This window comes from Tenrec ecaudatus, chromosome 1 (genome assembly GCF_050624435.1).
Source record: "Tenrec ecaudatus isolate mTenEca1 chromosome 1, mTenEca1.hap1, whole genome shotgun sequence".
NCBI lineage: Eukaryota > Metazoa > Chordata > Mammalia > Afrosoricida > Tenrecidae > Tenrec > Tenrec ecaudatus.
In genome coordinates this window covers 212,583,029-212,607,019 of record NC_134530.1, presented here as the reverse complement: position 1 = coordinate 212,607,019, position 23,991 = coordinate 212,583,029, and the positions used below count along the sequence as shown (strand labels likewise).

The following is a 23,991-nucleotide window of genomic DNA, read 5'->3' as shown; positions in this document are numbered from 1 at the left end:
TCTAAACCGCCAACCTATCTCACTGAGACGTATGCCCTGCATTGGCCATTTGCTATTTTAAGTTAAACTTGAGGCTTCAGAGTTTATTTCTCACAAGGTCAGCAGTGACATATTTAATAAAATCCTATCATCAGTCTGTTTCCTGCCCCTTTACAATCCACCAGTGACTTTTGATTATGTCTCTACTATAAGTACACTTTGGACCACATTTATAAAATCATACCTTAGGCGACCCTGGTTTACCTTTCCAGCATGGTGTCCAGTTCAGCACTCCAGGATCATTTTCCTCTGCTCGCAGGGAGACGATGCTTTCCACCTCTGAGAGCAAACCTTTGCAGAGTTCCACGTTCGCTGTTCCCTTTGTCTGGGACACCTTTTTACCCAATCAATCTTTGCATAACAGCTTCCTTGCCTCCGAGAACATTTGCCTGGTGACCCTAATCATTGTTGATTTTATACCTGGAAATACTATATTAGTACTTTTTTATTATTATATGTATACAACTTATTTTTAAATTATAGCTTGAATTTTGCCGGCAATGGTAAGTTTTAGGTAGTACTTGATATTAAGCAGGTGATATGATGGTTACATAATGTGCTATAATCCTCATGGTGGGCAGTTCGAAACTACCAGCAGCTCTTAAGGACAAAGGCTTGGCTTTCTGCTCCTACAAACAGTGACAGTCTCGGAAACCCATGATGGTCGCTGTGAGTCAGCATTGACTCAATGGCAGTGAGTTTGGGGTTTATTAATCAGTTAAGAGGCCTATTGCACATTGGTTAAAGTTGGCCACCACTTGTTTATTTATAACTCGACAATAATCTAGGAGTTAGCAGTACTATTATTGCTATTTGGTACGTGAGAAAACAGAACACAGAGAGACTCAGAAAATGTAAGAGGTGTTTTTTCTAGAGCCACAGAGAGGAGGTGGGGGACAGCCGGGAGCTCAGAGTAAGCGTTGTGGCTTCAAAGCCTTTGTTCTTTAAGCTTGCTTCTTTCTGTCACTCTTGGATTGTGTGATTTGCTCCTCTGATTCAAAGTGTTAGTGTATAATAGAGACATGCTTTCAGAAGTCTTGTTTAACAGCCTATGCAAATATATACAAGATTAAAATTTGTTTCTTCTTAAATTTTCTTCTTTTTCAAAAGTCTTCTTAAAATATTTTCATAAAAATTGTAAAATGAAATAAATATAAAATCTGATGTTTCCATGTGTAGAATGAGGTTGTAGTACTTACACTAACAATTTACTATTTAAAAATTTTATGATAGGTATTGTATATGCTAATTAATATAGCAAAATATGTTTCTTTGCATATACCATGAACAGATTTTACTTCGATGGATTTCTTATTAAGATTTTCATCTGCCTTTTAATGCATTTTAAGATAAGAATATATTTCATTAAAATAATGTATCAGAGGTGAAACAACTATCTCAAGGAAAGTTATATAAACTAGATGGTTCTTTTTATTTTCCTAGGTCAAAGTTTGGTTGTCAGGAACAGGTGAATATGCTGTTAGCATATTCACATAATCGTTATCACTCGGAGATAGAAAGTAGAATATCGGCACTCTATCTTGTGAAGCTGAACTTTGCAAAGTACTTTTGTTTTATTCCTATTACTGTGGCGCCGAGCTGAAATCAATGAATGTATGCTGGTGCCATGATGATGGCAATAGGGCTTTAAAGCCAGCAAGCGACACGTTCGTCTCCTCCAGAATTCACATAGAACTAAAAGCATGTACAGGGACTGACTACGATACTAGGTTTATGGTCCATAACATTTAGATCGTTGAATGTTGGTTTGATATGAGAAATTGACTTTTGAAAAGCACACTTCATAATTCTTAGACACAGAGTCACACAGAGAAATAGACAACTACTGACCTTTCCAGAGGAGCATGGCAGAGAGCAAGGAGGGCAGAACGAGTGCTTTCGTCAGTGGGAGACATGAACGGAGAAAGAGTCAGAGACGGGCTTCAACCAGCAACCTCTTTCAAACTCATCAAATGGATTTGTCATTTCTCCTCAGAGAGGAGTCAGTAAGGGGCAAGAGAAGACATACCTAAACCAAAATGCTAACTTCTGATTGGGATGGTACCCAAATCTCGGTAACAGCAAATGGCATAATGGAATTGCGCAATTACCAAACATTCTCTCCAATTATAGAAGTTCTCGATGAGATGAAGTCAATTCCAAGTCACGTATGCTAGCTGTGCAGCGTAAAACTTTGGCATATTGATATTTACTGTTGGAAATTTCTTAATTATCTAGGCATTTAAAAAAATTACAGGCAAGCCAAGTCACCAAGAGATACCGACTGGATCCCAGAACTCAAAATGAAAAAAGTCCTACGAACGATCAAAAGGATTTTATAATGCCTGTTGCCATGCCTGTCCTTCAAGATGCCTCTGAGCGGCTTGTAATCAGGCTCTTCCCCCGAATGATGACCACGGACTCCGCGATTCAGGACTGCTGTTACTGGATGCCACAGACAGAAAAGTGGTTGCTTTCTTGCTACAGCAGTTTCTGAACAAATAGTCATTCATTTGGTTGTTCGAAAAGGAGATTTTATATTCATATTAACCATCAATCAGTTAATGTGGAGTCTTTTTGCCCCCACGGTATGAGACCACTGTTACGTTGCCTCGTAAGTGTGCAACTGAATATATTCTTTATTTGAATACTAATTAGATTAGGAATAGTTTATGGAAAAACTTATCCTGCTTATCCTGCAATATTTTTGTAGGTCTACTTATCCTGCATTATTTTTGCTGTGAAGAGGCAAATATTTTCTTTTAATACACTTTAGAAGCAGGCCATATCAGTATAGCAACTTGAAATATCATAACTCAAAAATGTATGTCTTTCACATTCAAGCATCAAGTTTTTAGTCAGATGAAACTAGTGGTAAACATTTTTTTATATATATGAGAAGAATTGAAAATGTTGGGAATATGGAATTAAAATTACACAGAATTTTTTCCATGCATTTTTAAAATCTTGTATTAACTATTATTTTTATTATGCAAACTATGTATTATTAAAGTCAAATTGACCTAAGACTTTTATTTTCATTTGCTTCAATTTTTTGAGTATTATTATATCTCTATTGGTAAGAAATATATTCTGAGATTTTATAACCCAGGATGTCTTTAATTGAAGTGCCTAGATGGCTACTACCTATTTCTCTACAGATAATTTACAGTGTGCCAGGAGTGTTTTACTTAATTTCATCATTTCCTTGCATCTCCTGCATGGCTGCACTCCACATATGAAAGTCTTTTTTGCATAAAATACAGTGATGAATTTTAAATATGAATTTTAAGAGCACTCACATTGCAACATTACCTTGTAGAAGAATTATGTTTATTGACTTATGTGTCAATATGGCTTTACTTTTTAAATAAATAACTTTATTAGTATGTACTTCACATAGCATACCATTTAATCATTCAATCATATTAAGAAGTGTAGTATAATCCCCACCACAATCAAATTCAGAGCATTTTCTTCCTGTGCTCATTGTTAGCTCCCCATATCCCCGACATGCTCTGTCACGCCCCTAGGAAAGCACTAATCCAGTCTCTGTCGATTTACTTATCCTGATTTCATATGCAGAAAACCATACAAAGTATAAACAGGAAGCAAACAACAACAATGACAACACTGACAACTGAAAAATTGAGGTCCTGAAAACCTGTCGGCTGTTTCTGTCACCGAGACATCGAGAAACGCTTAGTCGGTTCTGCAGAACTTGCAGCCTCACAACGAGTCATCAGAATGACCTAAGACATTCAAAGGACACAGCCTTATACGAGAATTCTAGAAACATTTATTGTTCTTAAGAAAAAAATATATATATATACTTAGTAGTTTACAATGAAAAATTATCGTTAGATTCTCTGCCACAAGCTTCTTTACTTTCCACAAAACAGTTCCAACTCATAGCGACCCTCTAAATGGAGTAGACGTGCGGTAGGGTTTCCAGGTTGCAGTCTTCATGGGCGCATGCTGCTGCGTCTTCCTCCGCCCTGGAGCAGGTGCCCATCACATGGCAAGCACACGTTGTTTTAACCCTTGTGCCACAGGGCTCCTTGCAGAAACAATCGGATGGCTGATGGGAGATACCGCGTGCAATGAAATAACTTTTGTTTGGGCCTGTTACCTTTTGAGATATACTTTTAGTACAATTCTTCAACACAGGGTAATTGGGTGACTTTACCTATTTTTTATATGAATGTTCCTTTCCAGGATGACTGAATCTACCCACAATTACATTCTGATTCATAATATTCATAAGGCAAATAAATCAAGGAAGCAAGGATCTTACCCAGTCTTTTCTCTCATAGTCCTCTTTGTCAGTGCAATGGATTAAGGGATAAGAAATAACTATATTCTATACAGAATGAGCTACTTTATATCTTCTGCTGGAACCAAAAATGAGTACCTGTCATGTATTCCCAATGATAATAATTTGAAAACGTCAGACATATGTACATAGTTATGCTGTGGGCTAAACTATAGCAATTTCTAGTTGACTGCTTTATGATTTTCACATAAACTACTCTGCAGTAATTTCTGTAACACTGTGTAAATGTTATAACACACGTGGCATTTACTTATCTTACAGATGAGATGAATGATCATCAAAGCACTCTCTCCTACATCCTGATCAACCCATCTCCAGACACCAGGATAGAGCTGAACGACGTTGTGTAAGTTTACCTCATATTTCACATAAGGCATCCATTTCTAGAAAGCTACCAGTTCTGTTCATGCTTATGTTTCTATCTAAGCCATAATAGTGTGATATAAGTGCTTAGACAGTCCGCTGCTCCTTTTTTAATAAATGCATGTATTTGTGTTACATAATTTTACAAAAGTGTTGTAGAGTAGTAGAGATGCAAAGGCAGTAGATAGCAGCACATTTTCTGTATTCTTTGGGCTAATATATATTTCAGAAAACATGAGCATATACATAGACCAATAAGAGAGCGTCTTAAAGGAAAAACCTGGAATATCTCGCATGATCTCACTCTAAATATGTGCGCGTTCCTCAAAGATTAAGTTAAGATGTTTATTAAGAAATCTGTGGAAATAATTTAATTCATACTAAAATATGGCTTGTACATGTATAATTGTGATTATGTTCTATAGAATAGTAAGGAAGACATCTTCCTTGACTTCGGGTTACATACAATTAGCAAGGCTACAATTCAAACTGAAAATGTAATGGCAATGTGTAGCATGATGTTGTCCCCATTGAATAAAGTTTCAAATGAGTGAGCTAGACAAAAACATCTTTTTCTAAATTTAAGGAGGAAAAATATTGTTCTTGTAATATTTATCTATATATCTATATCAACCTATCTATCTATGCACTGACTATAAAGGGTAATAATATTTATGTAGTTCAAAAGCAGAGAGCATTCAGGATGCTGGGAATGGCTCGATAAAAATGCATTGTGAGAGGCTGCTTACAGTAATTCCGTTTGCAGGGTTATATAGTCCAGTTTGACTAGAGTAGAAGCTTTGTATAATTTACAATCATGAGGCAAATGTTAGAAAAGAAAATTAGACCTGACTCTGGAGGGTCATAAATAACAAAATAGTTTAAACAGGACTTTACAGACAGTAGGGAGCCAGGGTTTTAAAAGAAATCTGTCAGTTGTTGGGGTAAACACGAAGGGAAACTTTCCGTGAGTACCTGCTCAACTGTATGGTGCGAGGCAAAGCTACATGTTGTGTCTACTAAAGATAGGCAACTTCCGATCATATTGCCGATATGAAACAAATATTAAAGCATTAAAAATCTCACTGGATTTGTGGCCTTGGTGTTAATTTGTATCTGTAATCTGGAAAAAAATAATACTAGTCAATGAGTAGGAGGAATATGGCCAGTTTGTGATGTGAAGCACAAAATGCATCCTTGCAAGTGGTTTAAAACAATAAAGCTTATAGAGCCTCCTTTATGTGAATTGCCACCTTAGTGCGAGTGTGTGCTTGGGGTTGGCAAGGGGAAAGGGGTGACTTAAAAATAAAAAGAACCCTAATACAAGCAATTCAGTTGATTTGCAAAATGAAGCCATAATTTCTTGAGAATATTCAGCATAGGGTTGGTGGCCATGAGTCAGAGGTTGAATATGTCCCCAGCATTCCTCCCCTCCTCCCTCCCCTCCGTACTCTCCTGCTAGTCTTTGTGGTCCTTAATTCACTGCAATGTTTCACAAAACTCACAAGCTGTCACGGCGCCATTGTAGAGATTGCCAAGTCCAAATCTAGGGTCAAGAGTCATGATGGTAGTTTTTCCCCACTTATGTGGCTGCAGGGACTAACAAAAACAAATGAGCAGGTCAGACAATAGGCCATCACAGTATGTTCCAAGGACAGAGGTCAGACAAAGACGAGCCTCATGCTGCCCAGATGGAGGGAACAAAATTGCTAGAGCATTCCACCTATATTGAAGGCAGACTGCTGGTCAGAACATGTGTGTATTAGCAACAATAAATTCTGTATCACTGAAGCAAATCACAACGGGGCCTCATCACAAGTAATAAAGAGATTGTTGTCTGAGGGGAAAAGAGAGATTAATCTGGGTTCTAATATATTAATTAAGATGCTAAGTAGAAATTTCTAGAAATCAGGTAGCGATAAAGGCCTGGAACTTAAAAGAGCAGCTGGTTTAGGTAGAAAATAGTTATTTCTCATCTTCTGGACAAATAAAGCTCAAAAAGAGGAATGCATATTCCATAAAACAGAAACAGAGAGAGGAAAACGTGGAAGAACGAACAGTGAAGTGTTGATTAGTGCCCAGTGTGGGGGCAACAGGAAGAACACATCACAAACTTATCAGGAAAAGGTGTCAGGAATATAAAGGTGGTCTACAGTCTAGGTTAAAAGATCCTAAATGCACTTAAGATACAACTAGCAGGAACAGTTATGGTGTATTTGGACTTCTTAGAGTGCAGGCTAAAACACAGGAGCTTTGGGGAATTCGAGGAAGAGCCATTTTAGCGGGTAGAGAGAGTTCTTAAGGAGCTGTCGAGCATTATGGTCGGTCGCAGTGTTAAACTGGTGGAGGATGTTAAGTTAGGGTGAAACATACGATTCAGGTGGCCTTCTCCTTCATCTATTTCACTAGAGCTTTCACTTCATCTATTTCTGGAGCAAACTCACTTGTGTTTTTTCTTGTCCCCGTTTATACACGTCTGAAAAATGGCAGCTTTTGCTAACTCTCCTGTCATCCCCTGGGCTCTCAATGTCTTTATGAATCTTTTTTAGATAAATCATGTTCACAATATTTTTTTACATTTAGCTGATTTGTGTTTCATAATAAAATTTAAGTATCCTGAGCCTAATACAATTATTTTTCATGATAATTTTTGACAAATTGGGAAAATATATGTTTTTGAGTCTATGACTATGCTTACCCATCAAATATGCATGTGTAAAATTTCAAATAATTTCCAAGGCAAATATATATATATATATATATATATATATATACCTTTGTGTCTAGATAAAATAGATATGCTATATTCTGAGAATTTTCTCTCTTAGGGCTGTTAATTTTATTCATTTAAAATTTTTCTACCAGATTTATAGAAAAGCATCAGTTTGATTTCTATGACAAAATCATTGGCCACATCAGTGTCAAACTTGGATTTGTAGTATTGACATAAAACTAATGATAAATGATCATGAATAAATGTCTACCATGACAAGTCATGTACAAAAGCGCAGTGGAAGAAGTTGATTCCATTAGAGCCGTAAGCGCAGTAGTAAGAATCACAGGGAAAGGAATGTCTGCCACGGTGTCAGTGACTACAGAGAATAAGGATTGTCCTCCTGCGTTTTATGTTATCAAAAGATTCATTTCGGAGTTCATTTTAAATGAAGGCACAACATTAATTCTATTCCAAGAACAATAAATCACTGGATTTTGTGATTCTGAAATGCTTAATGTGCACTATTAGTTTTCTTCATCGATCTATAATGCTATTGATATTTAAAGTAATTATAAAGCAGCATGCACAGATAACAAAATTCCAGTTAACAGATCCAAAGATTTTAATCCCAACTTTATGTAATTGAAGAAAATAGACTTTAGAGTGTCAAATTGCCTTTACCCATTTTCATTAAGGGTTACAATCTATTAATGTTCTCTTAGTTTTTAAGAGAAAAAGTACAATCTTCATTAGAGTTCAGATTTAAAATTAGCGTCTCTCTTCATTCTTTGGTACATCCTCCTCAAAGCACCATAAAACTATTAAACACTAATTTCAATTGCACTTAGACATGATTTCCTTAAAATGCTATATTATATGTTTCACTTTCCTTCCCTCCCACTTTTGAGAAAAAGGGGAAATTCTTCCCTTTAAGCTTAAAGTCCGTCACTTGCTCTTTTTTACCTTCTTTCTGACTGTACCTAACACTCGTCCTTAGTTTCAGTGCCCAGTGGTGTAAATATTTAATATGCTCACCTGGTAAGTGAAGGTGGGAAGTTCAAGTCTACCCAGAGATGTCTCAGAAGGAAGGCATGATGACCTAGTTCCATAAGATCGGCTATTGGAAAAATCTATGGAGTACAGTTATATTCTGGGTTGTCATAAATCAGAATAGACTTATTGGCCAGTGAATATAATTCCCTGATTAAATAATCTAAGGTCAAACTCAGTTTAAAAAAAATTATAATGGTAAATTAGGCAGGGAGTTACATTTCAGAGCATCAACTTTGTATTCAATAGTGTAAAACACTCATAAACTTCCCCTTAGTTTCCGCATCACCAGCTCCCAGATTTCCCCTTGCCCTGCTTGTCATGATCACCGTTCTCTCTACTTCTCATTGTTCAGCTCTGAGACTGCTTCTCTCCTTCTCTCTCCTCAGGCCTTGAGAAAGAAATCTGAATTTCAATACCCTCAATAAAGGATTCCTTTCTGTGTCCTTCTCTTTCTTTTTGTTAAATGTTTGCAACTACTTTCTCTCTGTTGTATCTGGCTCCCCAAATGAAAGTCTATTCTTCTGAAGGAAGTGGGTCAAGTTGTGTGCATGTTTATGCCTAAGCCCTTTACAGTGCAGGTGCTGAAGATGGAGTGACTGATGATACCATTTGAAAATCCAAAGATTTTATATCAATTAAACTTTAAAATAAATACAATACTTAATTTTGGCCCGTGAGTGTTTTCTAGACTGCTAACCAACAGGTGGGTGGTTCAAACCCACCAGCAGTTTCTCGAAATAAGAGATGAGTGTATGTGCCCCATAAGAAGCCCTGGTGGCATAGTGGTTATGTGTTGGGCTGGGATTCAGCAGGTCAGCAGTTAGAAACCACCAGCCTCTCCTGGGGAAAAAGATGGAGCTTTCCACTCCCGTAAAGAGTTGCAGTCTTGGAAACTCACATGGGCGGTTCTGCTTTGTCCAATAGGATCTCTGTGAGTTGGCATCAAACAACTCAATGGCAACTGGTCAGTGAATGAATATCTGCTCTCAGAAAGATTTATAGCCTCTAAAACTCTAGATAGTCTTTATAAGTTGGCATTGAATTGATCTCTTTGCCACAACCTGGATTTTAGGTTCATTTATTTTTCAGTCAATAGGGTTTGCATGAATTACAACTAGCTACATGGGGGAAGGTCAGTTTCTTTATCCTGTACACTCATATAAGAATAATTTAAACACACAAATGAATTTGCATGTTAATTGTACATTGTATTCCAGAAAACATTTTTGTAAACCCTTGGATACTCCCCCAAATTTTCTGGTTTATGTTTTGAAAATTTTTTGAAAAAGGAAAGATTATGTTTCTATAAGATGGGTTATGAAAGACTTTCGATAAATAAAAGAAAAAGCACTATGCATCATATTAACCATAAGCAAAAATCCACTGGGAGCCAATCAAATCCAACTATAGTGACGTTACAGAGCAGCATCGCACTGCTCCGTAGGATTTCAGGAACTGTAAATCTTCACAGAGGCAGAAAGCCTCGTCTTTCTCCTGCGTCACTGCTGGTGGGTTCCACCTGCTGACTGTAGAGTTAGCAGCCCAATGCTTAAGTCTCTATGCCACCAGCCGTTGCGTTTATAAAATCACTAACTTCAGAGAAACATGTTGAGCACTGACGGTACTATAGGGATAAGCATTCGACTGCTAACAAACGGTCAGTGGTGTCAGCCCGCCGGGTGCTTGCTGTGTCAGGGAGACAGGAGGCCCCCTGCTCCACTCAGGCTCCCAGCCTCGGAAATCCAGTACAGGTTCGCTATAAGTTGGAATCACCGATGGCAGTGCGGTTGGTTTGGATTTGGGGTTACTGTTGTTAGGGCTGTCAAGGTGGTTCAGATTCATGGCCATATTACGAAGTACAACCAAAGGAAATAGTTCCTGGCCTTGCACTATCTTTGTCACATTTGTCCATGTGTGTGAGCAGTGTCGTGGCCACAATGTCAATCCATTTCCTTGAAAAATCTTAGCGTACTTAAAGCTGAAGATATAATAGAAATCTTACTTAGATAAAAATTTCTTATATATTTTAATAATAAATTTGAGCAACAGAACAATCATGCTAAGATTTAGATCTCCTTGATGATTAAAATTTTTAAAAAGATGGAGAAATGAATAACAAACTTAAAAGTAAGCAAACAAATATACAACTAAAATAAAGAATAAATCATTGACAAGCTAAGGCTATTAAATGGATTATAACTGAAAGAAAAATGTTGTTTTCTTTTAAAAAATTTTCAATATCATAATCTTATCAGGTATAGAAGAAATAATACTTGATGTATAAAATACCATCGGCCTAGTAAACAGTGAGCTGTATCAGTGTCACCTCTAGAGACACCGTTTAGATGAGCTGGAACAATGAATGGTTAAGATGAATTGAGTGAGTCATTATTTATTACTTACCAACTTTTTTATTATTATTATTTTGTTTTGACTAGATATTTAATCCGACCAGATCCACTGGCATACCTTCCAAACAGCGAACCCAGTCGAAAAAATAGCATCTGCAATGCCCCAGGACATGACTCCAAGGAAGAAACTCAACTATGATAAATGGAAATATTTATGTTCCTGCCAAGACCTTGCTCAAAACAACTCTAACTGTAGAACAATTGTGCTGCTGACAAAATGCAAACTAGATTGGAATATGTTCATTATCATATATTAAACAAAAAAGTTATTACAATTATAGACTATTGCCAAATGTAATGATACTCTTCCCATTTTAATATTTATAATATAAGTGGAATGATTTTGGAAAATTAAATTAATAGGTGAACACTTAAATATTATAATTGTGTGACAATAATCTAAATTAAATGAAACTAATTTTAAAAGGATGAATTCTTTATGAAAGTAAATTAAAATCCAATGACATTTGGTACATCAAAATGGATTTAGAAGATTACTTCTCTTAATATGCCATATTACATTGCTTGAACTTGCTGTTTTATTAAGATTACATCATCTTATATGTCCAGTCTTCTCTACAAAGAGATTAACAAATTATGTGGCTGAATTTTTGCGTAAAAATCAGTTTGCTTTAGAATACAAAACTGTATGTCATTTTATTCTTTTATTTTGGTGTGTTTTCATATGGTACATTCATTTTAGAATTTGAGATACTCATAGCATGTTTTATTACAATGCAGAAACCAAAACATAAAAAGAAATAGTAAGTACCTGAACATTTTAAAACTTCATGTGTGACAAACACTGTATGGCCAAGTAGGGCGCTCTATGCATGTTCTCCTAAAATAATGCCAAGTGTGGAGAAGAGAGAGATTTAACCTTTATTTAGTGACATGTATAATCCAAACATTGGCACGTTAACTGTTTTTCTTGAAATATGCAACTATGATTTCCATTAGACTCCTGGGCATTAACATTTTCATGGTTTTATATAATACATTCATGAGAAAGAATACTTTACAACTTATAGTAGCAAAATCATGCTTTTTTAATGAAATCCAAAACGCTGACAGCCCTTTTGTATGCTTTCCACATGAAAATAACCCAGGAGGCCTGGGGATGCAGCGGTGACGCCTTCTGTAGCTAACAAAAAGGTCAGCAGTTTGATTCCACCCTCTTCTCTGAGGAAGAAAGACAAAGACTCACCACCGTCGTTGAGTTCCACCGCCTCACCGCAAGCCTCCACAGGGTTTTCCGAGGCTTCGCGACTCTTTCCAGGAGACAGACTGCTTAATACTCGCTCCTGTGGCTGGGATGGTGGCTTGGAACTGCTGACCTTGTGGCTTTCAGTCCAGTATTATAAGAACCTTTATGGAGTAGTTTACAGTCGTCTACTCTGACTGATAGGTATCCACTTGAAAACATCCCAACAACACTGAAAATAGCCGCACATGCACACATGCTATGTTAAATTACCTAACTCTGAAAAATAATATAGAAGAGCTATATTTTAGCATAATAAGATGCATATAATTTAAATATGTAATTATCTTTTAAATTTAATATGAATAATACAGTATTTGACACAGCTGTTAAGTGCATTTGTAATAACATATAAAGATAAATTGATTATTGATGACTTCAATGATATTTTTTGTTTGTGTTTTTTTTCCCCACTATAGAAACAGAGCAAAAGTACAAAATAATGTGTACCCAGTACTTAGAATGTGTTAAGGTATTTCAATGGGGAAATTTGGTAAATTAAAAGAGAGATTTTTCTTCTACTTTGATATTTTTCATTATTTTTGAATTTGAGATTATTCTTTATTTTAGCAAAAACTGTATATATGAAGCTAGAAAGAAACATATTATCTTTACATTTCTTGGAGAAGCAGATTAACTGAAAGGAACATAGAATCACTTTAAAAGATCAAGCTTAATGATGTCCCAACAATAGTATAAAAAGTTTAAATGTAATATATAAGTTGTAAGTTTATTATGTAACTAACTTGGCTTAGAGAATATGATATATCTATTTCTGTTTGGCTTATTTTTAGCATTTTATATAATTCTGTCCCAATTTCAATAATTTCCTCTAACACAGAGCCAATCTTTAATCATATCAAATTAAATAAGCAGCATTTATAACATAGTGATTAAAATTAGAAGCACGAGGGGTACCAAAAAAACCAAAAGGGGATTTTTTTTCACAGCTTGTATTTAATTTTTCTTTTACGAAATGACCTTATCACTTTCAAAGTACTCTCCATTAAGCTTAATACATTTATCAAATCTGTGATTCCATTCTTGGAAACATTTTTTAACTCATCTGTTTGTATGGCTGACAGCACCTCCATCGTTTATTTCTTGACCTCTTGTAGTCCTAAAATTGCTGTCCTTTCATGTCCCTCTGCATTTGCAGAAACAAAAAGAAGTCCCATGGAGCGAGGTCAGATGAGTAAGGTACATGGGACAAGAGTGGCATGCTGGTTTTTGCTAAAAACTGGAGCACTGAGATGGCGGTGTGAGCAGGTGCATTGTCGTGGTGGCCACAAATCAGGCCTTTTCTGGTGCACATTGTTATGGTTTCGTCTCAGAATCTCTAAATAGAAAGTGTGAATGACCTGGTGGAAAGAACTCCAAATGCACTTTGAGTCAACATTTTGGTCCGTTCTACAAGTTGACAGACATCCAGAACGAGGTGCGCCATCAATTGACACTTCACCTCTTTTGAAATGAGAAAGCCACTCGTGCGATTGAATTTCCCATAGCGCTCTCCTTGTAAGCTGTGGAAGTTCCGCGTCACAACAGCTTTCGTGGCGTTTTTCCTGCGTGCAAAACAAAATCTCAAAGCTCCATGCTGCTGTCTTAAGTTGACCATCACAAAAAATGAGATCCGAGCAAAACTGCTTGTACGAAAAAGTTCACTATGACCAGGGCAAACCATCCCAGGTGACGCCACTGGGTGCACAAACTCAGAGCAAGTGGCTTGAGGCTTGCCTAGCAGGAAAATGCATATTACACAAGCTATGTTCCGCCCACCACAATTCCAGTTTGGAGATTTTTTGGAGGGTGGGGGGTACTTCCTTGTATGATTTAAAACAGAAAGATAGTATGCACATGAATGTATATATGTTATAAATACAAATTAAATATATTTGAAAAAGATATAGTCACATAAATTTTCAAAACTGAAGGCAGAATTGGGCAAATTATATATGCTGGAGGATAATAATTATGTCTAGTGGTTTTCTAAAATATGTCCCATCAGTAATCAGATATGAGGTATCTTTTCATTGACATTCTTTATTCCATTGTACTTATTTTTAGAAATGATTGTAATATTTTACAATTCTTCAGTTTCCTCATGGGATCTTAAGGTCAGCATTTTCACAGTATGACAGTGTCAACAACACTTGAATTTTAAGCTAGAGAAGATTATATTTCCTATGAAACTAAATATCATTTGATAAATTCTTAAATAGTTATTTTTTATTATGAACTTTGTTCCAAATAGCATTTGACACACTCATATCACTTGCTTTACTAATGATAGCTTATTAGCTTTTCTGTTATTTAAAGAATAAGAACATGATTATAATAGCCTTTTAATACCTTGTTGCCTTTTAAAAATGATTCTGCTTGCACATGAAAAGAACATGAAGTCAGCTGTCATCCTTGTAACCCGATGATAGTTTCTGTTTAGTGTCCATGTACCATTTTGCTACCAGTTACATTGAATTGCTTTAAAATAAATAATAAAATTATTTCTAATGATGAAATCCCTTGTTTTTGTTTGTTGCCAAAATTGTAGCTGTCTAGCCAAGTAATATTTTAGAAGAAATATAAAAAATATTCCCCTTTAATATTTTAAAGGGAAATATGAAGATCATTTTTTCACGTGTCTTTCTTTTTATTTTATTTTGGGGGGACTCTTACAACTCTTATCAGAATCCACACATATACCCATTTTGTACATATGTTGTCATCATCTTCTTCAAAACATTTTTTTTCTTTTCTTTCTACTTGAGCCCCTGGCATCCACTCCTCATTTTTCCTCCTCACTCCACCCACCCTCTCTCCCCTATGCCCCCTTGATATTTTATAAATTATTCTTTTTTTTAACCTATCTTATACTGACTGCTGTCTCATTTCACTTACATTTCTGTTGTCCATCCCACTGGGATGGGGGCCAAATGTAGATCATTGTGGTAGTATCACTGCCCCCTTATTGGTCCTGAGGGCTTTATCTGTTCCGCATGCCCTGTGTTGCAAGCTCTTATCCATACCATGTACATGTTCTGGCCTAGCCAGATTTGTAAGATAGAATTGGGGTCATGGTAGTGGGGTGTGTGTGTGTGTGTGTGAGCATTAAAGAGCTAGAGGAAGGCTGTGTGTCTCATTAGTGCAATGCTGCACCCTGATTGCCTCTTCTCTTCATTTTCTACTGGAAGCAGCAACAATAAGTTGGAATTGAATTTCTGTTAATATGGCATTTTTATAATTATATGGTAGGAAAGGAATAAGCACAAAGTAAACAGAGAAAAGAAGGAAGAGGGATCAGAAGGGATGAACAGAGGAAAAAAAGAGAACATAGAGCAAGGGAAGTTGAAGGGGGAAGAGTACAGGTGCTACAATACCGTTTTGGCTCTGCTAAGGAAGCAATGATTAGAAGTCCCCCGGCCCTTTTGTTTGAAGGGCACCTTGACTTCTGAATCCAAGCAAATAGAGTGCACTCATTTCTTCCTATTACTTCCACTTAAGTGTATCTAAAATCTTTGCTTATATATAGTTTCTGACTCATAGCCACCTTATAGGGCAGGGTAAAACTGCCCACAGTGTTATCCAAATGGAACAGCTGGCTGGTGGTTTTGAACTGCTGGCCTTAAGGTTAGCAGCCCAATGCATAACCATTACAGACAAGAAAACTAAGGAAAGTAAAGAGACGAGAGACCAGGAACCATGAGTCTCCATATAGCGGTGAGTTCCCTGGGGTTCCTTCCTGCATCCTTCCCATTCTTGACTGGGAACCACCCATAGCCACAAACAAAAATGTCCTGGAAAAACCTCGAGGGGTCATTCACAAGGATTCTCTCTTGTTGGCCTTTGCAGTTTCTGGAGTATCAGAGTGCTCGCTGGTTCTCCTGAATGTAGGTAACTTATTCCCTCGCGTCCATCAAGGCAATTCTGACTCACTGTGACTCTGGTTTCTAAAACTGTATGTCTTTGCCAGAGTAGACAACTTCATGCCCCTACCCCAGCACCCCCGACTACCACCACTCAACAGTGCAAGTGATGAATTCAAATTGAGGTGCAATGTGCAATCCACTAAGCCATTAGGACTGCTTTGAATATATGTAGCTTCTCATAAGAATGGCTTTTAGAATATAGGAGACTGGCAGTCAGCCAAGGCAGGGTGTAGCAGCTTCCAGCAGGGAGATACTTCACTGTGTGCAGCCTTCCCTGGAACTATAAGGGCGGGTTTCTGCCAGTGACCACAAGCACCCGGTGACTTCTCTGAGCCACAGCTATTGAATCTCTAAAAAAGTCTGCACTTGAGCCTTGCAGCACTCTCCTGGAACATTACATCTCCTCCTGGAGACAACGGATGCTTCTGATATTGGCTACTCCTATTCTATGCATAAGTTCCCTGTCTCTTTGACTAAGCAATAAGTCACACTGTGATGCTCTGGTTGTTGTGAGATAGCGTCCACACTGGGCCCCACAGAAGGAAACACTGCCTAGTCCTGAGCCATCACCAGAAGTGTTATGTTAACCATTGCTACAGCCGCTGTGGCAATCCCTCCTCTAGAGCAGCGGTTCTCAACCTTCCTAATGCTTTAATATATGTAGTGGTGACCCCCAACCATAAAGTTGTTTTCGTTACTATTTTATCACTGTCATTTTGCTACTGTTATGTATCAGGCGACCCCTGTGAAAGGATCATTCAACCCCTAAAGGGGTCGTGACCCACAGGTTGAGAACTACTGTGCTAGAGGTTCATTCTCCTTTCACTGACAATTAATCTTGCCAAGCAGTGCCGTGCTTTTCCAGGGACAGGTGTTTTCTGATAACGTGCCCAAATGCCCTCTTTATATCAAACTTTAAATTCCTTATAGCAAACTTTTCCATGCCCAAATTGCCGTGTGGTTTCCCCTCCAGATTAAACCCAGACTGATGCGACATTCCCAAATCAGGGGTCCTCAGTCTGAGATAATGGTGTCAGAACTCTGGGATTTCCAACCCCAAGGGCCCCCTTAACAAACTCAGTACTTTAAATATCACCTGCTGAGACATTGTCATTCAGACAATGCAATCACCCAATGGCGTCTCTGACAATATTGATTTCACTGTGATCATCTCTACTCTTTTTAGAAGACTACTACCTATCATATTTGATTTTTGTGGAACAGTACAACTTTAATTATGGTAGATCAGCCTAAACATATAGTAAAAGATGATTTAAAACAGGTGTTTGTTTTATAAGCTACGTGTGCTGCCTTCTTGGTCAGAGGATTTGTATTTCAGCAGTTATCTCTAAACATGTTTCAGGTCAATTGTCAGCCTTTCTGAGGATTAGTACTAGCAGACATCTTTAACACATTATGCTAAAATCACATCTCAAAGAAAGATTGTTCTATAAAAATCATATTTTCCAAAAAAATATATTTTCCTTTTATTACCAATATTTCAAAAACATGTTTTATGTCATGTGGGAACAGGCTTGAAGTTCAAGAGAAAACATTTGTGAATTTATATACTGCTATTCCATGACCTGTATACTATTTAAATTAACAGATAATTGATTAAGATCTCTTGACTGGGTCATGTTATGCACTTAATTGTGTCCCATCAAAGAAATGTGAAAATGCTAACAGCTATGCCTGTAAATATAATCCTATTTGAAAACTGAGGTCATCTTTTGTTAATTGGATGAGGTCTTGTCAGTGTACAGTGAGTCCTATATTCAGTGTCTTCTGAGCTGTGTCTTATAAAAATAGCAGAATAGTCTACAATCAAAGGAATCCGCAGGACTCCAGGCAGATACCAGGGAAGAAACTGACACAACCGAGGACTCGGTAGACACGTGTGTGTTCATAACTGCAGCTGCCAAGGTAGCCGAGAGCTCAATGGAATATACACATATATTTTCTTCACCAACAGCTCTCATTGCCTAGAAAAATGATTATCCTTAGATTTGAAGGAGGTTCTGCAGGTTTGCCAAGTACTTTGTGGTCATTTTTACACATTTAAATTATGCCTGGTTTAAATTAAACCAACACTTCTAGAACTTTAAATACTTTAAGCTACTCTTAATTGTTATATTTTAAAAATCACATTACTTTGCATCATATGTAATAAATTCCAAATTTTAATAGAAAACACTGAATGATTCCCCAAAAGACCAGTCCCTTCTTCATATGAACTCACAAAGAACTGACAGTTTATAGGAATATATTAGCCAGAACAGGCCTGGCTCTGCTAAAGTAATAGATCAACACTGCAAATTCAATGGTTTAATACAATGTAAATTTATTTTGAACTGAAATAGTACCCAATGCATAAAATTATCTGGAGTCATATGATAAGAGATTTTATAAAGGCCCAGTTGTGAATAATATAAACATAGAAATCATTGAAATGATAAAATTATATAATACCTGTTTTATAAATTCAATTCGGAAATTAAAATAAGGAAAAGCTACTAAACAGTAACTATTGAAAATAACTTCACTTTTAGATATTCTTGAGTCAGCTAAAGTGTAAGTAATTTGACTTCAGATATATACTACCTTATAATTACGTTTCAATGAAGACAATTAATTTTTAATGGTTTGGATTACTAATATGCTACAAATTGAGTATGAAATGCCTGACATTTACCCTGAAAAGCACGTTGCTAAATATAATTAAGTAATTACATATGGTTTATTATGTATAACTAAAAAAGTTTTTAAAATCTTAAATTCATCAGTCTTCCAAATTATTATGAATACTCTCATTTCTATGGAATCAAATAGGAATGTATCCATGTACTTGGAGTTTATTTTAAGCAAGAAGAAGAATAAAATCCTAAAGTATCTGTGAAAAGGCGTTTATTTGATCGTTTTGGAATGGAAACCAATTTTTAAAACAAGAAATCTGTCAGCAAATTCTGTCTATGGTGCCTACTATTTTGGTTGTAGCAAATTATTGAATACTACTTAAAGCTTAAATCTCTTACCAAGGTAATTTTACTCTTACAAAAAGTTATTTTAGGGGTTATCATATTTTTCCCCTTGAGTTTGAGAAAACATTGATATTTGTTTGCTGGACATAGGAACTATTAAAAGTGTACTGTTAAAAAGTTTCAAGAGAGAAGCGCTAGAGTATAACACCTTCCTATAACATTAGTTAAGCTTTTCTTAAACAGCTATTACAAAATGATACGGACAAGATATAGCCTACCTAATAATTATTTGGGCTACAGAGCAATTTTTCATGATTTAAAGAATCAAATTTCTTTCAACATTCCCTAACACCATATTTTTGTGTTCTCCTTCAGATAAAAGCAGCCTCCCAAGCAATTATTGAACTCATATCACCTTGAAGTAACTTAGTGAAGTAATTTAACATTTTTTTGTTTCATAGATAGAAGACAATTTTCATCTGAGTCTCAAATCAATTATTTCTTTGTAACTCTTCCAATACCATCACAGAATAAACTACAGAATATAGATAATGATTGAGGGTAAGTAATTTGTTTTGTGTATACCATATTGATCATGTCTCTAGACATAGCTGTGTTGTAATTGCCTCATTTTAACTCTGCTAAGGTACACTGAACTCACTTTTAAAGAGGCAGCTCCTTTGCCCGAGGATATTCAGGAGTTCAATGGTGGGGCATTTGGGTCAAGTAGCAAATGGTCAGTCAGCACCAACTCATATTCTATGTAAAGACAAGAGCAGTGTTCTGTGAGCCACAAAAGATAAAGTTGTGTCAGTGCCCATTTTGCACCAATCTGATGCAAGAAGCTAGCATAAAGCTAGCTAGTCAAGTAGCAAATGGTCAGTCAGCACCAACTCATATTCTATGTAAAGACAAGAGCAGTGTTCTGTGAGCCACTAAAGATAAAGTTGTGTTAGTGCCCATTTTACACCAATCTGATGCAAGAAGCTAGTCACCAATGTGACTGCAGCTGTCACATTTGCTTCTGAATCCAGACACTTGTCAATTGGCTCAGTTAGGGGCTCTGAGGAACATGACACCATTTGCCATGGTAGTGAAATCAGAAAAGAATGTGGGAGAACATTAATATAGATATGAACACTTCCAAAGCATTAAGTGGTGATTGACCATTATATGAACATAATGCTAGAAACACTCGTGGTCTATTCTAAGAAATTGGGAAGAAGTGCCACCTAGTCAACCAACTAACTACTTGTTTCTTTAAAGAAAGAAACAGAATGTGGGAATCATAGAGCAATATTAATGCCCTATAAAAAAAGTAAAATGTTGCTGAAGATGATTCAAGAATAGTTGCAGAAATAAGTAGACAATGAACTGCTGGAAACTCAAGCTGGATCAGCTTGGCTTCACCAGGGTGCTCACTGGCTGCCTCGCATTTCAACCATGGACCCTTTCACAAATTCTCAAAAACTCTGGCCCCCTTGGGCTAGGTCATGCCATAGACATCCTCACAACTCTATACTCTGCAGACCACCCAATCTCATCTCTCCAATAGTCCCTTAGAACCATGTCCATGGATATCAGTGGCCACACTCAATCTGTCTGTATATTGCTTCTTTCTCCCACTTCCAGCCAACAAGTGGATGCAGGTTGTCAACTAATAAGCATTTCAGGCTTCCTAAAGGTTCTCTTAATGTTCATTCCTAGAGATGACAGTTCCTTCAGGGTTCCTGATTTCTCCAGGTTCAGGCACAAACCACTAGTTCAAAATTCAAAAAGTCCACAATGGATCTCCCTCCCACCCCCCAAATCTGCCAACAGCTCTTTTAGCAAGTCTTTTCAAATGCAAATGCCTTGACCACTCAAGGCACTGGGTGGGGCTTATCTTTTCTAAAAATTCTTTTCATGCACCTCCTATACCAATTTAACAGAGCCAATTTAATGGCTGAAGGAGGTTGGATGTAAAATGATCTATTCTTACTCCCCAGTAATCATTTATATCACACATCATATCAATACAAATAGTTAGAAAAAATCAATATAATCCCAGTACAGCCAGATCCTAAAAACATTCTTAAGACAGTCAAATTAAATTCTTATCTAAACTATCCCTTTTCTTTGCAATATGGACTTCAGTCTCTTACTGCATCAAACCAGGGCACAGCCTTCTGTCGGCCATTTTGACTAGGCCTCAGAGAAGTTCAAGGGACCATATCTCCCTTTGAGTTCAAAGTTTTCACTTTTGATATTCATTTTCACCATTTCATATAAGAATAACTGAAAATAATTTCTAATAATCAAAACCTTCACTTCTCATGTCCTTTCCAGAAAACTACTTGGTAAACTGCATGACCATATCTGATGTCTTGCTTGCCAAAGAATGAAAACTACCAGACAACTTCATGAAGTTGTCTTCAACTTCATGATTTGCTTCTAATGTGTCCCACTCCCCAGACACCATATTGTGTCAGGCCAGTTTGACTAGAAAAAGTAATCTAGTGATACTCATATATGTGTAAGAGGAAGCTTTATATCAAGAAGTAAATGTGTGTCAGGAAAACCTCCCCTTCCAATCCAACTCAAGTCCTTAATGTAAGGTAGTCAAGAGGTGGTAAAGACCAAATCAGTCAAATTAGATCAAACAGGCTTTATTGGGGAGAAAAACCCAGCCTGGGCGAAGTCTCACAGTGCACAGTGTCGGTCCAGGGGGAGTCACACTGCAAGCTACACAGGGGTGGTGCTTATATATGGAAAGGTAAGTCCGGGTTTCTGGAATGTAAGGTGTCTTCCTGGTTCCGGGTGTGTTCGTACCGGGTGCAGAGTGGCAGGCTGAGAACAAAGCGGGCACTGAGCCAATCAGGCCACGAACAAAACGGGCTGTGAGTATAAGAAATAAAAAAAACTTGCAAAGCTGCTGACAGGTTACATAGCAGCTCTGGTCAGCTCCACAGGTGAGTGTGGGAGATTCAAGGCCACTTGCTACTAGTTGTGTCACCCGGTCTGGTCAGTTCCGCACTGGTGGGGGAGATTCAAGGTCACTTCCTGCTAGAAGCTGGCCTAGCATTGATCTGGCCATACACTTAAATACCTCTACTAGTCCATGTGGTAGTTATATAATTTCATGTCAACTTGATAAATAAAATGTAGGGGTGGAGTCTAGCCTGTCAATCAGGTCACAAGGCAACTCCTACCAGGATTCTGGAAACTTCCACTTTTTCTCCTGGAGGAGGACCACACTCTTTCTCTGTGAGTCATTCCTGTTGACAAGCTACATAGAGTCACACTGATGGCAGCCAGATGAGTCCACTGCCATTGGATCCATAGGACTTTTCACTCACTGGTCTGTGATCTTCCTGCATGCAGTATCATTGTCTGTGCTGCATGCATCTGAAGAGGAATTCATGAACTAATATTGGACATATAGGCTAATATAGAAATCATGGACCAGATCTGGACTGGGCCAGGGTGTTTTATTGTTACACAATAAAATTGATATAAAAATCCTTCTTTCACATATATGAGTGTCAATGAATTTGTTTCTCTAGTCAACCTGGCCTAACAGTTCATAAGTCTCATAAGACTCACTTAGCCACAGGCAATGATACAGAATGCAGGCAGATCCTAGGCACGTGGGTGCAGAGTCGTGTAGATGCAATGGCCGTGGCTGCACCACAGGGCTCATGTAGGTCTCAGCATGGTTCCTCAACAGAAAGATGAAGGCAGGAGAAAGACAGGCTGGTCTCCAGTGGGCCATTTATCTTGGTCATACCTCCAAAGGAGGTCATCAAGCTGTGATATGATTGACAGGCTAAACTCCACTCATACCTTCTTACAAGTACCAGGTTGGCACAAAAACCTATCACAACACTAGTATGCATGTTTGGCTGTAAGAGAAATTTCTATAGAAATAACCTAAATGGGTTGGGATTAGAAAAATATAGCATTTTAAGAAAAGAAGTTGAGAGAATAGAAATGGTTATTGATAAAGATATTAAAGAAGGAAGGTCTAAGTAACATGACAGGTGTAGTTAAAGAAAGTTGAGATCTGAGTAAAGTTTTTGAATAGTTCGTGTTATGGGAGTGGTATCCTTTTTGAAAAAGATCCCCAATACTTATTTTAAATATTTTTGTTGTGCTACATGTCAATAAAGACCAAAATCTTCAATAAACTCTATTAATTAAAGAACTTTGTTAGGATGAGGCAGTAATGAAAGTAAGTTCATTCACAACTGTGGCTCTCAATGAATATGTACCTAGTAGCATTTTTCCTTAAGCTTTATGACTCACACAGAGATGGAGAAGAAAGGGTAAAATTTTGTTTGCGACAAGCCCTTCACAGAAAACCCTACTCCTTAGCAGTGTTGGCACAGGGCTTTCTTCCGCCCCCAGTGGAAGAAACCACTGCCAACCAGTCTATTCTGTCTCACCTCTCATAGCCATCAAGTCTTCTCTGATGGAAAAGGGAGAATCACCACTGTGGTTTTCTAAGATGGTAAATCTTCACAGGAGTAGAAAGCCTCATCTTTCTCCCACAAACTGTTGAATGGCTTCAAACTGCTGAACTTGCAGTTAGCAGCCCAATACAGAGCCACTATGCCACCAGAGCTCCAACAAATGAACCTCAGATATTTCGGTCATAAGTCCAATGTTTACCAGACAGGGCCACTCAGGGTCCATAAATGAATTATAAGGAACTATAAAGGGGCATAGAGGCCTGACAGGGATACAAGTATAGTTGAGGCCAAGAGGAATCCTGAGGAAGTCCTTGCATGGGAAATGAGGAAATGTGGTAGAAGGATGTTCTTTAAGCAGTCTGGGTTCCACATCTGTGATTATCTGTGGCTTTGATGGTGTTGAGAGAGAAAAACCCTACCTTCTCTTCTAAACTGCAGGATTAGATCT

The 23,991-nt window shown here is 37.4% G+C and overlaps 1 protein-coding gene across 1 annotated transcript in view; it reads left to right on the top strand.

Moving 5' to 3' along the window:
- The window catches only part of KCNT2 (potassium sodium-activated channel subfamily T member 2), a 486,995-nt gene extending 475,848 nt beyond the window's left edge, over positions 1 to 11,147 (top strand). Inside the window, exons 26-27 of the mRNA XM_075540516.1 lie at positions 4,637 to 4,721; positions 10,946 to 11,147. Coding sequence (XP_075396631.1) covers positions 4,637 to 4,721; positions 10,946 to 11,057 — 197 coding nt within the window. The 3' untranslated portion in view covers positions 11,058 to 11,147. The remainder of the gene's footprint in view (positions 1 to 4,636; positions 4,722 to 10,945) is intronic.
- The last annotated feature ends 12,844 nt before the right edge of the window (positions 11,148 to 23,991 follow it).